At 39.5% G+C, this 18,504-nt stretch overlaps 1 protein-coding gene across 2 annotated transcripts in view; it reads right to left on the reverse strand.

Annotated features, from left to right (window-relative positions):
* Positions 1 to 18,504, reverse strand: part of HOOK3 (hook microtubule tethering protein 3) — a 93,055-nt gene that overhangs the window by 9,685 nt on the left and 64,866 nt on the right. The window contains exons 15-19 of one of the 2 annotated variants that reach the window (XM_056116869.1): positions 15,214 to 15,354; positions 10,923 to 11,010; positions 6,701 to 6,735; positions 2,049 to 2,131; positions 535 to 635 (exon numbers count right to left, since the gene is read on the reverse strand). In XM_056116869.1, the coding sequence (XP_055972844.1) occupies positions 535 to 635; positions 2,049 to 2,131; positions 6,701 to 6,735; positions 10,923 to 11,010; positions 15,214 to 15,354 (448 nt within the window). Of the gene's footprint in view, positions 1 to 534; positions 636 to 2,048; positions 2,132 to 6,700; positions 6,736 to 10,916; positions 11,011 to 15,213; positions 15,355 to 18,504 lie in introns of both variants that reach the window. The other variant, XM_056116868.1, reaches the window with a different exon arrangement.

Consider the following 18,504-nt stretch of genomic DNA (forward strand, 5'->3'; position numbering starts at 1 on the left):
CCGGGTTCTTTCCTCCACCCCTCTCGGAGAGTCCAGCAAGCTATTGAGAGTATCTCGCCCGCACGGCAAAGTCTGGCAAGCTACCCATGACGTATACAATATGCCAAAAATAGTAACAACAAGTCTCATAATTTGTTGTTTGTTGTGAGACATTACTGATGCCCACTCAAGCAAAAAAAAAAAAACAATGGGAGGACAGTGCTAAAGTCTATGGCAAAAAGGTAATGTGAGGAAAAAGTTTAAGAAACCCTGGTCTAGAAAATTACTTAACGCAGGTAAGCTATTTCAGTGATACTCCATGACAAAACATGCAGATGTTGGTTGTCTACCTTTAGTGCTGCTAATTTAAATTAGACTACTAAGGTGATGACCGCCACTTATTTTCTACATACTTAAAATTTATTTCCTCCTGGTAGTTCTTAATCTTCTTCTAAGAGATTTCTGCATTAGAAGTCAGTGTAGATGCACTGTATTGTAAGACATCAGTGAACAGGATCACAAGTGGAGTAAGGTGCCTACAAAATTCATACTTACACTTTTGGCTTTCTCTAAGTACTTTTTATATCGTTCCTCCATTTGCTTCATTTCCTCTTCTTTTTTCCGTAAAGCTTCTTGCAGTTCTTCGATTTTTAATGCTGTATATGGCATAGTTAAAAAGAAAAAGAATTTTAAGAATTTGAAAATATTTTAACGGATGTATCTGAGAAACTGGTCTAGTTCTTTATGTAATTTGGGGTGGGGGGGAGGCGACTAATGGCAGAGCTTTGGGTGTGACAGGGCTACACAGGTGATGATGGGGAGACACATGCAATATTAAGGATTAAACTCAGGACCTCAAGCTCACCAGGCAAGTGCTCTACCACTTGAATCACATCCCTGATCTGTAATTTCCTTTCTCCTGCCTTCCCTTCCCTCTGTTGGTGTTTGCTGTTGTGGTGACTGGGGGTGGAGCGTTGCACACACATTTGGCTTAGAGCTAAGAGGCTTGAATATCATGGTGTGCTGTCTGTACATGCTCAGGTCACTGCAGGGGTTTGCATTTTCTTATTGTGGTGCTTCTGCATATTCTGGGATGCAGTATTCAGTAGTGAGGGTACACTCCTGGCAGAGGGGATCTCAGTGTGATGACTGCAGGGGGAGTTGCCCTCTTCACTGTAGAAGCTGCAGTATGAGGGGTCTCAGGGTAATGCTGGGCACTGCATGGTAACATCCAGGACTGAACTGACATCTTTAGAAATCATGTCCTGTTCCCCTCATGTGCTTTTTCAAAGAAACGATTTATAAATTTTTGACTACCAATTATTGCTCAAGGGGTCCTTATTCAACAATAATTCTTTTCCTTTCTTTTTTTGGGGGGGTTGGAGGTGGATACCTGGCTGTTCTCAGGGCTTACTCCTTGCTCTGTGTTCAGTAATCATTCCTGGATGGGCTCAGGGGAACATATGGGATGCCAGGGATGAACCCAGGCCGGCCGCATGCAAGGCAAAAGCTGTCCCTGCTGGACTATCACTCTGACCCATTTTTTCTTAAATTGAAAGAATTAATGACTAATAAAACTTGCCTTTTTAGGCAACTTTCTAAGAGAAAACATCAACAGAAGACTCTGGTTTACTTAAAATTTTATAACATTAATTAGCATTCATAGTTAAGGAAAAACTGAGAACTATAATTGAAAATTTAATATATAATGTAAAGCAAGCAGAACAACTACAAAGAAAATACGTGTGAGTGCCAAAGCCAGGGGTGCAGCTCTTGATGGGTTTCACAACCATCACTGGTGCGACTCAATGACAGCAGGTGAGCCCTGGCACTTGAAACAGCTGAATGTGCACATACCACCCCCAAGAGTCATCACACAACATCAACAACAATGAAGGGGCAGGAGAAGGAATCAAAACAAAACGTTAAGATGATTTTTTTCTTTGAATAAGTAAATTATTTTAGTGCTAGAATAATAGGGCCTCATTCTAAAAGAAAATCTTTATATAAATTCATTATGAGGTAATGGGTGAATAACCAACTAAGAACTACGCTTTAGAAAAACTCACAGCTATTATTAAATCTTGGTTCAAGATCCTCAATAATGGCTCTCTTCTTCTGTAATTCATTATTGGCTTCATGGAGCTTCTCCCTGTAGCAAAATATTTAACACTGACAATTACAGAAACAGTAGTATAGCATATCTAAATTATTCTTGAAATAAACTTGTGGTATAAACACAAAAATGCTATGAAACAAATGTATAACAACAAATCCACTATGAATTTAATACATTTTAAAAATAAGTAACAAGAGACAAAAATCTCACTCTTATAACAGTACTATCTTTACATGCAAGAAGGTACAAAGACAGTCATTCCAACTCCAAACTTCCTGCTGTTTTCATAGACATTAGTCCTTTGAACTCCCTCTCTCGCGCCCAGAATTTTAATTAATATTATGATTCTTGTGCTAGGCCTCTATGTATATTCTTTTTTTTGTTTTCTGGTTCACACCCGGTGTTACTCCTGGCAGTGCTCGGGAGACCATATGGGATGCTGGGAATCGAACCCTGACTGGCCTTGTGCAAGGCAAATGCCCTACACACTGTGCTACCACTCCAGCCCCTCTGAGTATATTCTTAATAACTGCTTAATATTGTGCAATTCTTACTTTGTACATCAATTATTTAAGGTACTGCTCTGATCTCTATCTTCTACTTAACATGTTTTTTACTTCATCTACATTAATGTGTTAGCCCTTTTACACATTTTTGATAGTGTTCTATTACTTGAACATTCTTTAGTCTGTAATTTTGTAACATGGTATTTGCACTTCCTAGTTTTTATGACTACAATAATCCTCTTCCACATATTCTTCATGTCTCCTGGTATCCCTGTACGAAAGTACCTCTAGGGACCAATTATCAAACTGGTATGTCACAGAACAAACACGTGCATGTTCAAGTTCCTAAGTAGGTAAGCAAGATCCTTGCCCAAAACGTTCAGCAATAACTAGCATGTGTGCTGGTGTTGGCTTTCACTCCTGACTCAGCAGTGTTCAGAGTCACTCCCTGTTCAGTGTCCAGGGTCACTCCTGGAGTTTCAGGGGATGATGCAGGGGAATCAAACACACAGGTTTTCATTTTTGAGGTGCTGGAAACTGAACTCAGGTCCTCACACATGCGAGACAAGTGCTCTACCACACCTCCTAGCTGAGAACATTTGTTTTTTAAATTGTACTAATCTGGTGCACTGGTCTCCACTGCAGTCTGAAGATTTCTTTAGAACAATCTTTTATAATGTCGATGGGTCCTGCTGTGGGCTGGGAATCGCAATTCCCAAAGAGAAAAGCCCTCAAGCTTGTGAATGTGATGTTTGGAAACAGTGTCTGTTTGGATCTGATTAGTGAGGATGAGTCAGAAAGGGGGGGGGGCCTTAGATCAGTGACTACTGTTCTCTAAGTCATTGGAAGGTGCAGGCACACTGAAAGGAGGCAGGTGAAGATGGAGAGAGGGTGCATGAGGCATAGAGGATCTAGGGAAGGCTGGAGACTGTGGAAGCAATGTCCAGTAGGGACAAAGCACAGAACTGACTGTCCTTTGGACTTCTAGAAAGAATCAATCAACCCTGCCGATTTGATTTCAGATATCTAGCCTCAAGAACTGTTAGAGAACAAATGTCTGTTAATGCTCATTTTGTTTTTTATTTTGGTTCATATGTGGCAATGCTCATGGCTTACTCCTGGCTCTGAGTTTAGGGATTGCTCCTGGAATGGAACATATGAGGCACTGGGAATTGAAATGGGCTGGACGCATGTAAGGCAAACCTACCCACTGTACTACTTCTCTGCTCCCTGCTACTGTCTATTCTAAGCTGTTCTGAATGTGGTTAAAAAAAAAGTCCTCATTTACATCAATAAGTCATTTTTTAATTTTTACAGGAGCCCCTAAAACTGCAAATCTAAGCAAACTCTTGGCAATACTTGACCTATTGGTGCCAGAAGCCAGCAAGGCCACACCTCACAGAGATGGGTGAAAGGACATACAGAAATGGGAATCAGACTTGGGGCTTCCTTCATGCCAGGCATAAGCTGTACCCCTGTAAGTTATCCTCCTGGTGCCCTTAGAAAAATTATTCTGAAAGGTTTTTTTACCATGTAAATGACTGAACAAAGAACAAAAGTCAGACAATAGTTCTGTAAAACAATTTCTATTTTTTAAAATAAAGGAATGGAAAAAAGAAAAAAGGACAGAACTCATCTGACCTGGCAACGTTTCTATTACAGTACATTAGGAATATGCTCACTGTTAGGTCGGCCAGCAAGTGGCAGTTGCTAGAAGTATCTCACGTGTCTCACATTTAAATTAAAACAAACAAAAAGGAGGCTGAAGGGCACATTGCTCGCCTTGCATGTGAGGAAGGTTCAGCCCTGGGCACAAAAAAACAAAAAAAAATGTGGCAAACTGCCAGACTTCATAATTTCTTTCTAATCGAGTAGAACAAGTCAAAATTATCTCTGTGGTACTGAGGCTGTTGGTCTCACCACTGTATAATTGTGATATTCCAAAGACCTGTAATTTATGGTTATCTTAGCTTCAATAATCTGGTGACTAGAAAGATTAGCTAAAATGACAGGAAGTACTGAAACTGTTATTGAACGCAAGAAAAATCACGCAATATTTCTTGCACTTTCAATTCAGATAAAGATGAATAAAAATGTCTTCCTCACGAGGACACAAATTAATGTTTAAAACTTGTTTCAGAGACTGGAGTGACAGTACAGTGGGTAGGGTGCTTGCCCTGTATACAGCCAATCTAAGTTTGACGCCTGGCATTCCATATGGTCCTTTAAACCTGCCAGGAATAATTTCTGTGTGCAGAGCCAGGAGTAACCACCTCTGACAACTGCTGGGTGTGGGTAAAAACCAAAAATAAATGAAATAAAACAAAACAAAAACAAACCAGCTTGTTTCATCTTTGGAGTAAAAAGTCATGTTCAAATATCTTTGCAATTTAAGAGAATACTTGAAAATTGGTCAATGACAAGTTTTATAATACTTGAAAAAAAATTAAAAGGTCAATTCTACTGGTAACATTCTAGAATTAACATCTGGAGGCCAAATTCAGCTAATTTTACTGGAACATAGTCACATTAGTTTATGTATTACCTGTAACTGCTTTAAAATACACATCTAAGTGTTTGTGACACAGAATATGGCTTATAAAACTGAACCAAGGCCCAGGTATGAGGGACTTGTGACTGAAAACTCAAGGTTCAATAAAACAGGGAATGGGTGGCTTCCCCCCACTTTCCCATTTCCCCGGTAGCTTGGCAGTTACCCTCGGAAGAATGCACAAACGAGACACCATAGCCATGTCATCAGGCTGTTTCATTTGAGGCAATCTTGCAGGGGGCGGGTGAGGCCCCTCCCTGCCCCAATGGAGCCAGCTCCAACAGCCAAAAACTTCCAGATCTCAACTACCACCACACTCACAACCACACTCCACATGCTCAGATAAGCCTCACCCAGGAGTTAATCTATTTCTATTTCTATTTCTGGACTGCGCAAAATCTCATACTTTACACCACCAACGTACCAAGAGTAGCACATGACATTTGATTGGGTTTAAAGTAGAAGGCAGAGGCTGAAGCGATAGCACAGCGGGTAGGGCGTTTGCCTTGCACACGTTCGATTCCCAGCATACCATATGGTCCCCTGAGCACCGCCAGGAGTAATTCCTGAGTGCAGAGCCAGGAGTAACCCCTGTGCATTGCCGGTTGTGACCCAAAAAAAGAAAAAAAAAGTAGAAGGCAACCAATCTTAGAGAAAAAAAAATATATATATGCACGCATACAAGGGTCAACCTTTAACAACATGTTACTAATCTCTTATAGAAGGGCTTAATGGCTCCTGGGTGAAATACAACAATCTTCACACATTTTCCTCTAAGAAACCTTTTTTGTCTCATTTTTAGCAGATAGTTTATAACAAGAATACTGTAGGACTGTAGTAGCACTGTCCTCCCACTGTTCATCAATTTGCTTGAGCGGGCACCAGTAACGTCTCCATTGTGAGACTTATTATTGTTTTGGCATATCGAATATGCCACGGGGAGCTTGCCAGACTCTGCTGTGCATCAAGAATACAAAATAAATTATTTTGGTTCTGCTTTGGGGCAGGGGTTGGGGTTTGGGATGGAAATACAGTGATGGGAAGGTGTAATGGTGGTGGAACTGTTGTTCTAATATTAAATGTAATCAATAAAGATGAAATACAAAAATAAAAAAAAAACTAAGCTAAGGGCTGTATCTTTATAGTCTCTGATGTCTGATCTAGAGGCTCAAACTCTCAAAGATAAAAAAATACAGAACATATAATCATGTAGGAGGCAGGCATTTGATACCTACACTTGGTGATTGCCAAGCCAATCCGGGAGTGATCCCTGAGCACAAGAGCCGGGAGTAGCCCAGGTATACGACCAGGATAGTCCAAGAAAACAAAGCAAAGTAAAACAATCCAATAATCTTATTTGAGAAAATAGTCTTAAAGCAGTTAATTGTTTAGATTCGAGGACTTTGTGTGATGATATCCCTTTGGTCACTATTAAAATATCATATACTGTTCCCTATTCTCAGAGGATGCGCAATGTCATTGCACAGAAACCTGAACTTACATTCCACTAACTTAAGAATGATACTCAATAGCTTTTATACTTACAGATGTTCTTCAAGCTTCTTCTTTAGAAGAACTGACTGAAATGAAAATAAAAAGTTGATTAGTTAACATCAACTATTTATATTTAAATATTAAGAGTACTGAGTGTGCCCCCCCGAAACAAAAACAAAAGCCAAAAATAAAATTAAGAATACAATAATGACTAAGTCTCTGGTTAAAGAATTCAAACCACAAAATGTACTAAAGCTCATTTCTCTTTGATAAGAGAGAAATTAGTATAAAGTACCCCCAAATGAAATACCTGAATCTCTATTTACAGCAAGGGAAATAAAGTCACTTGTGTAGGCCTAGATTCAAAAAAAAACATTACCCCAAGGCTGGAGCAATAGTACAGTGGGTACGGGCTTGCTTTGCAATACAGTCAACCTGAGTTTGATCCCTGGCACCCCAAATGGTCCCCCAAGAGCTTCCAGCAGTGATCCATGAGTGCAGATCCAGGAGTAAGGCCTGAGCACTGCTGGGTGAAGCTCCCAAACAAAAAACGAAACAAAAAATTACCCTGAGATACCTTTAATCTACTATATCGTTTTCTTATAGTTTGGCTCAAATCCCACAAATACTATCAGAAATGTATAAATATGCATAGGTTTGAAATAATTTAGGTAGTAATATGAAAAGGTCAAAGATAGCATATGCACAGAATTTAGTATGTTGGAGAACTTTATTCAAAAAAGTTTCCAGAAAAATCGGATCAGAATTGACATGATTTTCAAAACAGATATAAATAAATAATGTCATTCTTGGGGCCAGAGTGATAGCACAGTAAGCAAAGTCCTTGCCTTGCACGACTGACCAGGTTTGATTCCGAGCATCCCTATGGTTATCCCAGTGGTCAGGAGTGATTCCTGAGCACCACTGGTGTGACCTCCCAAACCAAAAATTAACCCCAAAGAAACAAATAGTGTCATTCTAAAGAGGCGCACTGGGTTTCATAACTAAACTTATGCTTAAACTTGTTTTTCTTTATAGCCTTATATAATAACCAACAAATCAATAACAGCAAAGTATGAACAACAAACTTCTCACATCAAGTTCATAGACTTTTAAAGTCTCTTTATCACAGAGATTTTCATAATGGTCATAGCTCTGTGGTATTCCAAATCCCCTTGACACTCCATATATTGACTATAGCTGTATGAGAGGATCACATGTCATCTATGACCACTTCCCCAAAATATAAAAAGTAATAACCCTTCTTTCTAGGACAGCCTATTCCTTCTTTAGTGAATAAGGTAACTAAAAATACTTTTCATATATTTCAACTTTAATTCTGGTCAGACTCTAAGATTAACTTTGACTCCGGATAGTAACAGGTACTCACTCGATGATGGTGTTACATAGCGGGCACTGCATTAAGGCATGCCACAGTCTCAGTCTCAGGGCAACCTATGAATCTGGAAACAAGATCAGCTTTCCTAATTAGCAGAGGAAGGTGTGACAGGGAGTCATTTAGTGGTCCTCAGTGGCAATGCCCTCGTCTGCTCGCCTAGGCATAGTCTTTCCTACCATGCTCCCTCTACACACTCAGCTATCTCTCCTGTGAAGAATGCTACAATCACAGTGTGTGGTGAGAGGAAGCTAATACAGTGACAGGAAACTAGCTTCAAAATAACTTATAGAAATTAGGTAAAACAGGAATGGCTGGGGAGAAAAATGAGCAGAATTCATTTTAGTTTAAGTTCTTGATATCCTCTTAACATATTCATAAAATAGAAAATAAACATGTAAGTCAAATATTACTGGTAAAATTCATTTCATGTAAGATTCCCATTAAATTACAATGCCATCAAATTATGATGGCAGGTAATATAGATATAAAACTGCTCCATATATAGAAATTAACAGGAAGCAATACTTACTATAGCCTTGAGCAGAAACCATGCCAAGAGACAGAGAAGACATATTAGTATGAAGCAAACACAGCAGCCAATAGAAGGAACGATTTAGTAATTCATAAACAGAAGTAAGAGATACAATTTTTTTAATGTACATTTTTCTTTCTTCTATGATCTCAATATGTCTTGTTCTCTGGAGTTTTATACACTGTGGCTAGCTCAAATTATCCATATCACTGGACATAACAATGCTTTTCTGTTTCCATGCTAAAAATAAATGACATAGAAATAATGAAAATATGCAAATCATGGAATTTTGACTTAAGGACATATGAAAGGATTATACTTTTGAAAATAGAAATATGAAGAAATTATGTTGTTTTTCTGTGGGGAGCAATTTGATTTGGTAAGTTGTCCCCTATACTTCACATATACTTGAGATCCAATAGTGCAGGTTAGTGAAAGACCGAAAACAAAAATGTCAAAAATTTGCTGGGGAAAGAAGTATGTATCTTGCATCACGCTATTTCTCTCAACAATTCTGAGGCAGATCTTCAGAATAAGTAGTTTTGAGACTATCACTAGTAATTTATTTATCACTAGTAATTTAGATGACATCTCATTGGCAACCAGGTTAGTAAATTAACTAATTTATGCAAGGAGCACTTTATAAAACTGACATCTAACTTGTGATATACATCTTTTAAAGTAATGGCATAAGGGATTGGGGAAGTAGCTCAAAGGAATGGAGAGCATCTGCCTTGCAATGTGAGGTCCCAAGTTTGACCTCTGGGACCTTGTGGCTCCCCAAACGCCAGCAGGTCAAGTCCTGGTGGCTCTTAGTAGTGCCCCAACCCTGAAGAGTAGAAGCAGCACTGCAGCCAGACAGTGGATGCTGGCAGGAGCCCCAGGGTGGCCCTGAATACTGTTTGGGAGGGCCCCCTCCAAAGGATAAAGTGCAGGAGAAGAGCATATTCAATTAGATTTAAAGGTTGAAGAGACGGTCCAGGGCTAGCATGCTTTGCCTGCTACCGACTCTCTCAGATAGAGTTCTTCATCCATTACTATACTAATGGTGGATTTGCTTTGTCTCACTGTCATTTAGTGTTCTGTAAAAAAAGCATGCTTAAAAAGTAAAACATAAAATTCCAACAATTCACTTTATTAAGTTACTTTATTACTCTTTAATTAAAATGTTTAGGGGGGTTGTGACTCACACCTGCTGGTGCTGGAAAGCAAGCCCCTCCACCCTACCCTCTCTCTAGCACCATGCATCTCACTGGAAATACACAACTCCGACTGGCTGAAGATCCGTCAGTGAAGTTTAGGTCTCTCCATCATTACACTATCTTTGAGCGTTTTCATAGTTGTAGCTCTACTGTAAATGGCTCATTAGATGTAAGGAATTTGAAACGTGATTTATTTGCACTTTCATCACAAGCACTGTGATAGATGGTGACCATGAAGAAAGGAGAGAGGTGACCGAGCATCTGGTTTAACACATCTGTTATGTCTTTATTCTCGTCTTATTTACGAGCTTTGCCATTACCAGGGCTAAAAGAGATAAATGGAAAGCTAAGGGAATGTATAAAAAGGACAGCGACCTTTATATTTGAGGAGGGTGTAAGTAAGAGGAATTGAGAAATGACAGGATGGCTGTACCCTAAGGATGACATTTTTCCCTCTCTTTTTTTCCTTTTTTGGGTGACCATAACCAGCAATGCTTAATATGGTGACACAGGCCTGATAACTTGGGTGCCAGAGGTCTGTAGCAGAGGATGGGCTGGAATACCATGGATGAATTCAGGGCCTCACCATCCAAGGCACGTATGCTCATGTATGCTCTGCCACGTGTGTTGCCCCCTTGACCCCAGCATTAGCTTTCAAACACAAACATGCAAATAAAAAAAATTCTACTGGGCGTTCGCCTTACAAGCGGCCAACATGGGCGACCCGAGTTCGATTCCTCCGCCCCTCTCGGAGAGCCCGGCAAGCTACCGAGAGTATTCGATATGCCAGACACAGTAACAACAAAGTCTCCAATGGAGACGTTACTGGGCCCGCTCGAGCAAATCAACGATCAACGGGAGGGCCTTTACCTTTACCTTTACCTTTTTATGCTAAATTTGTACCTATCTTCTCATTCATTGTCTAAGTTGAGCACATTTATGCCTCAGTTATCTTATAATCATAAATGAGTTTCTAATTCCCAACAGGAGGAATCGGAAAGTTTGTTTTGTCTTTTTTGTAAGTATCTATAACTATGTTAACTACATACTGTTTTTTAGAGATTGATCGAACAAAAAAGTTACAGCTTTTTTCAGCATTCTAAAACCATTAGGTCATGACTGGCACATAGCAACACTTACATCTTCTGCTTTTGAACCTTGATCCTGTAAAGATTTTTGCAATTCTTCGACTTGTGATTGTACTTCCAGAAGTCTTTGATTCACCAGCCTAGAATCAAATGTATATTAATTTTCAAAGTTCTGACTCATTTTGCCATTTTCCTTAGTTTGTTACATGGGTAAGGGAGAATAATCAGCAAAACAGAGAATCTTATTTTAGTAGTAGTACACTTTTTTCTTTTCATTGATTGAAATTTCTATGATTTCCAACAGTGTATCTGTGATTTTACTGAAGTATTTATTCATGCCCATTTAAAACTCATTTCAATATGTTTATTACACTATTTGTCAGGTACTTTGGTCATCATTTGTTGAAAATTTCTGCATTTGGGTAAGAGATAATACAGAGGTTAGGGAGCTTGCCATGCATACAGTTCACCCAGGTTTGGCCCCAGACACCGCTTATGTCCCTTGAATTCTGGTAGGAGTGATTCCTAAGTGCAGAACCAGGAGAAATACTGAGCACTACCTGTGTAACCCCAAAACCAAAAGCAACAAAATAAAAAAAATTTCTGCATTTGAGGAATTTAGAGGAAAGCAAGATGTAATTAATAAAACATGAGATATGTCTACTTGTGTATACAGTATACAAAGAATACGAAGAACAGGGCCAGAGAAATAGCTCAATGGGCTGAGTATATGCAAGCAGGAAGCTCAGGTTCAATCCCTAGAGCGGCATGTTCTTTGGAGTAGCACCAGGAACTCAGAACAGAGCAGGGAGTGGCCCCTAAGCACTCCCAGATATGGCCCCCAAAACAAAAAACAAACCAAAAAAAGCCAGAACAAAAGGAATAAAAATTACTCAAAAAAAAAAAAACCTCCCAAAAACCCAACTGCATATGAACTGTGTGAAGTCAGAGTCAGTCTGACTTGAACTGAAACTAGAACAATAAATAAAATCACTGAGAATTCAGCAAGTCCCAAGACACAAAGAAAATCAGTAGTGTGTTTGGTAATGATCTGACCGAATAAGAAACGAGAGAACATGGTTAGAAATGCCAACAAGGCTCTGGAAAGAAAGATGGCAGCCGCCTGGGAGCTTTGTGGAAAGCCAGGTATGAGCCGGTCGTGATGGGGTGACTAAAACCTCATGGGAAGGGGGGGCATTCCTGGCTCGTCCTTCATGCCCTACCAAGGTCAGAGTTGCCCCCCCACAAGCGGCTCTCCGGCAAGGCCGTGGCTCCAGAAGCACAAGGACTCAATGCAGAGCCCGGCAGCTTGCAGCAGAAAAGTGAATGGACTATGCGTTAATCCACGCCACCATGCCTGCCCGGAGGGGGAAGGGTGTTGGTCCCTTCCACCTTTTTCCCTCTGGAAAGAAAGATGGCAGCTGCTTGGGAGCTTTGTGGAAAGCCAGGTATGAGCCGGTCGTGATGGGGTGACTGAAGCCTCATGGGAAGGGGGGCGTTACCGGCTCGTCCTTCATGCCCTACCGAGGTCAGAGTTGCCCCCCACAAGTGGCTCTCTGGCCATGGCTCCAGAAGCACAGAAACCAATCTCATAACTATCTGACTCTCAGCAGAAATACTTCCAGGGTTAATAAGTAAAATACCAGAAATCCAAAATCGCGCAACGCTATTTTTGATTCTTGTGACCAGCTGTAGAAAATAAATTATTTCACAATGCCTTTTCAGCATGTGTCATTTGGGGGTGTAAACTCTAAATAATAATGGTGCATCTTTTGTTGAAACAATGAATCTAGTCAAAGTAGATAGAGTGTTAACTAGAAGTCATCTGCCTCACAGGCACTGGAAGGGCTGGGGGGGGGGGTTATTGGGGTTCTTCGTGGTGAAAAATAAGTATTGGTAAAGGGAAATGTGTTTGATATTTGCATGAGACTTAAACCTGAAAGCTTTGTAACTTTTCCCACAGAGATTCAATAAATAAATAAATTTAAAAAAATGCCAACAAGTATTTTAAATTTGTTTTATAATCTGCCATAAATTTTGCTGAAACTGGAAAAACCTAGCCAGCCTTTATCAAAGCTGATAGGTTATTCTCATAAGTTCTCTAGGTTATAAAGATCCATCACTCAAGAGATCAGTTTTGTTCCCCAGGTCCTGGGTATTGCTGAAATCTTAGAATAAAATTTCCAGATTCTTATCACAGCAAATATTAAAAAAAAAATCCAAGACAGTAACTGATATTTCTCACATCAAGGAACAGAAAACTTAAATGCTTTTTCAATAGTAAAAGAATGATCAAGTTATATTCAGGAGCAATAGTACAGTGGTAAGGTGCTTGCCTTGCGTGTGGCCGATAGGGTTCAATCCCTGTCATCTCATATTCCCCGAGTACTTCCAGGAATAATTCCTGAGTGTAGAGCCAGGAGTGACTCCCAAGCAAAGGTCAGGTGTGGCTCCCCCACCCACAACAAAAAGGACATTCAATCTGGAGATGAGATCTAGAAAAATATTACTAGTGACATTGTAAGTTTCTTCAATATTTTCAGAGAGCAATATAGAATTATAGATACTTCTCAAACTATCAAACTATAATTGAAACTAGTTCAAGTACATATCAATCTTAGCCACAGCTGACATGATACAGTTAACAAACATTCTAAGTCTTTTAGGCTGAAGCCACTGTAATTACCATAAAACACCAAGGTGCTCCTGGGAATAAGGAGACTAAGTTAGATGCCCAGGACTGGGAAAGGGATAAATGAACATAGTAATATAATTATTTTAAGTATAAAACCATATAAAGGGATTTTTATTTGCATATACACATATAAAGTTATCTACAAAGTAAGAAGTATAATCCCTACCTCATGGAATTGTTTTACAGAATTATATGTGATAAAATACAGTGTATTCAGCACAGTACAAAGCAGAATTCTATGAATGTGATTTGCTTCTACCTTCTTTGTATCCCCTTCAGGAGTGTAAGTAACATTTCATTCTTGTTTTAATTCTTTTATTATTTTTGGGCCTCACCTAGCAGTGCTCAGGGGCATTTCCTGGTTCTGTGCTCAAGAGTCACCCTTGGTGGTGCTGAGGGGGTGTCAGGGATTGAACTGGGGTTGATCATGGTCACATGCAAGGCAAACACCTTATTTCCAGTACTATCTCTGAGTATACTTAATATTTTAATCAAAGTCTATTTACAGTTCATGGTCAAGGTGTACATAAAATTAGGATGAGTTCAGGTTTGAAACATACTTTGAGAAGAAAGAGGAAAAGACCAGTATATAAATTTTCATTACTGACTGTCTTTTAATCTTTTATTATTGAGGGTCAGAAAGTTATTAAAGGCTAAAGTAACTGGAAGGGCTTTGGAAGTTCATTACAAATCTTGTCTTTAAAAATTATCAGGGCCAAACCACACATGCTAGGGGAAAAGGGAGCTCAGATAGAGAAGGGAACACCAAATAAAGGTGTGGGAGGATCCTCCCAGGATGGGAGAAGCATGCTGAAAGTAGACTATAGACCAAACATGATTTTCACCCATTGCCTCTTCTGCAAACCACAACACCCAATAAGAGAGAGAAAACAAAAGGGAATGCCCTAACACAGAGGCAGGGTGGGATGGGAGGGATGGGGGATGGGAGGGATACTGGGATCTGTGGTGGTGGGAAATGGGCACTGGTGGAGAGATGGATATTTGATCATTGTATAATTGAAAACCAAGCACGAAAATTTGTAAAGTCTACAACTGTATCTCATGATGTCTCACTAATAAAAAAAAAAATTATCAGGGCCAGACAGTACAGCAGGTAAGGCACTTGCCTTACACGTTCTGACTAGGATTCAATTCTCTGTCACAGGATCACAGGCAGTCCCCTGAGACCCGGCAGAAGTGAACCTTGAGTGCAGAGCCAGGAGTAAGCCCTGGCCATCACCAGGTGTGACCAAAAAGCAAAACCAAGTAAGGAAAATAAATAAAACATAGTAAGATGACATCAGGTGGTTAGCAAGCTGCATTTAAAGCTAGGTGACCACGTGGGGTGCCAGAGTTTGAACCGACGCAGGCCGCATGTAAGGTAAGTGTGTTCCCCGCTACACTATCTCTCCATTCAAGAGTTCTCTTGTAATTCTCTAGTTTCAGTCACTATAAAAGGAAAATGGCAGGGTATTGGCATTAATTTGCTTAAAGAGAGAGGAGGCTAGCACATAAATAGAGAAACCATTTTTTCAAAAATCTAACAGACTTCTTTTTTAAAATTAAATGGAATATTTCATTTCATATCTGAGGAACCTAAAATCCAGGGGAAAAGGGAGAACTTGTGCCTATTTGCTGTTATTCCTACCTGTTCTCTGTCTCCAGTTCATTTTTGCGTAGATTTGCATCATCTAGGAGGCTCTGCAATAAGGCAATCTTTTCATTGTCTGACCCCTCTTGGTTAATTTTTAGCATCCTATTCTCATGCTGAAGACGAATAAGTTTCTCCCTGGATAAGCAAAACAAACATTGTTTATCTGGTATATTATCAATACAATATAGCTACTAACACCCAGCTGTGCACAGACACAGAATTAACACACATAATATAAACAACAACAAAAAAAGAGCCTGCAAAAATTCAGCTCTTTTGTAATAGACAATATTATATTTCATATTTTACATGGATGCTTTTAAAAGATTGTTGATCAATTGGCCTAGATTCCAAGCCACAGAAACATAAAGAAATATTTAAAAGAATTGTTTATCATAATATGAGACCGACACCCAAGGACAGTAAACACAAGGGCCAGTAATACTGCCCCATAGTTGGAAGCCCGTTATATAGCTGGGGGAGAAGGCAGCTGGAATAGAGAAGGGGTCACTAAGTCAATGATGGTTGGAGGCATCGCTCAGGATGGGATATGTGTGGTGAAGTCAATAAAGGATAAAAAATGATGGCCTCTCACTAGCTGTACTGCAAAAACCATAGTGCCCAAAAGTAGAGAGAGAGTATGGGGGAAATTGTCTGCCATAGAGGCAGAAGGAGGGCTGGAAAGGGAGCACTGGTGGTAGAGAATGTGTACTGGTGGAGGAATGGGTGTTTGATCATTGTATGACTGAAACTCAAAAACAAAAGCTTGTAACTATCTTATGGTGATACAATTAAAAAAATGTTTATCAATTGGTCTAGATTCTAAGCCATAGAAACGTGAAGAAATATTTACTACTCAATAAATATTAGAAAAAAAAAGTATTGGATAACCTTAAGATGAAAATACTTCAAATATTATTATTTATAATAAGTATGGTTTCAAGATTTTACATTTTTATAGGGAAAATTTATTTTAGTGTTCCAGAATCCAAAAATAATCCACCAAATCATATGAAATAATGCATAAAACTTAAAATACTATTGTCATTTTCAGCAAAAGCAGAAGTGATCTGATGTAAATCCAGAGCCTGTACCAAGTTCCCAGGGAAGGGACATGATGGTATCTCTTATGAGAGTGCGTGCATCAGGCTGTGCTTCTGCACCATGTGGGCCAGGAGGGCTGGGATCACCCCCCACACCTGCAATATCAGACTCGGGGCCTCACACATGTGAAGCACGTGTTCCAGCCCTCTGAGCTAGTCCCTGGCCCTGGCTGCATTGCTTTTCCTCCTGGGGAAGATTTTACATTTTGAACTTAAATATTTTTGCTATGAATGCATTTAAATATCTGTTCTTTGCGTCTCCTCCAAAAACATAATTGATAAAGATATATGCTCTTATATTAACAATCATCTGATGGCAAAACATAATATTTAATGAATTCCTTCAGGAGATACCATCTGCCTATTCCTTTAGATAACTGTATTCTTGCAAAATGTGAAATTATCTGAAGCAAGTTAAGAACTACATTCTTGAGGGCTCTTTGTAACATGTCAAAAGTTTACACTGGTAAAAATTAAAAGCAAGAGACATAAGAAACTTCCTATATTTATGGCAATGATGGTATTAACTATTAATTTATATTAAACATAATTAAAGTTGTACTTGTTGAAGGCACACTTGTGAAAATGTAATAGTCACAGTCATCTTTAAAGGAATATATTACTATGAGACACCAAAATCTATGCTTTTCATAGAAAAAGAAAAAAATAAAATACACGTATACAAAACTGTTCTTACTTTGTCAATACCATATATCTTATAATGTACATTTACTTACGATATTGAAAAGATGAAAGTCATTATTGTGGATATATTTATTATCTATTCCAAGTTAAGAAACAAAATACTAATTTATAACTTCTACCAATAATACTGGGTCTTGATATTGAAAGATAAAAACAGCTTCACAATTTAAATTACAAAGTGTGACATGTTGGGGGTATGGTGCCACCAGCAGGTCAATCTGTACCTGTGAGGCGAGTGCATCAACAGCTTGATGGCGCCTTCAGACTTCCAGATACCCCAAAATTGCTGCTGTGCCTTTGGTTAGACCCCAAAAACTTGGGGCAAAGTTTACCAAGAAAGTAAACTGCCAAAAGGTTAGGTATGTGGGAAACACACCCACAAACCACCGCCGGCTCAGATATATACTTGGAGGCATGGCCTCTCTGGTTCCTGATTGAACTGCTTAATGGCCATGATCCCAGAGATTCAGAAACAAATCTCGAAACTCAGAGGCTTTTGGCAGAAATGCGTCCGGTCCCTGCAGTAGATTACTGGTGCTGGGCCACCGCAGGTGGGAATAGGTTTCATGCCTTGGCCTGTTCCCCTCTGGCGACCCAGTGGCCGCCATCCTCCAGAGGCCACTGGATAGTCAGGTTTGGGCCCGCAGTGACGAGACACGCAGGGCCTCACGGGATGGGGGTGGAGCTGGTCCTGTCCTCCCCACCCCAACAAGACTCCAAGTCACCGTCCATGAACGTCCTTTCTGGCTCCTGATCAAGCTGCTTAACAGCCATGATCGCAGAGACTCAGGAGCAAATCTCGGAACCCAGCAGGTTTTTTGGCAGAAATTCCTCCAGATTTAAGTGTTAAAGTTTCAGACTTTCAAAATCGTGCGGCGACTACTGCAGCCACGCCACATCATATGTTATTTATAACCAGCAATAGAAAACAAATTGTCTTCAATCAGCTAATCAGTGGCTGAATAAATAGCAGCACTCCTACATTTAAAAAAAAAAAAAAAGAAAACAAATTGTCTACTGTTGCCTTTTCAGCAGATCTGAGTGTTGGGGTAAAATCTCAAATAATAATGGTGGGTCTGGTGTCAAAATACTGAATGTGATCAAAGTAGAGAGAGAGTAATGTGGAAATCATCTGCCCCACAGGTAGTGGGAGGGTGTGGGATGAGGGTATACTGGGGTTGTTGGGGGTGGAGAATGGGCAATGGTGAAGGTACAGGTGTTTTATTGTATGACCGAGACTTAGACCCGAAAGCTTTGTAACTGCTCTCACAGAGATTCAATAAATAAAATCATAAAAAATGAAAAAAAAAAAAGCCTTGAAAGAATTGTTGAAATATAATTACCTAATCTTATGGATATATAAATATAGGCAAACATCTAAAATAGTGGCTCAACATGTTACATTAGTGCACATTACATTAGTGTCACTATTCTGCACTAAAATGTTTCCAATCTTTTCATATAATTATTATGCTTT

The sequence above is a fragment of the Sorex fumeus genome, unplaced genomic scaffold, assembly GCF_029834395.1.
Source record: "Sorex fumeus unplaced genomic scaffold, SorFum_2.1 ptg000033l, whole genome shotgun sequence".
Taxonomy (NCBI): domain Eukaryota; kingdom Metazoa; phylum Chordata; class Mammalia; order Eulipotyphla; family Soricidae; genus Sorex; species Sorex fumeus.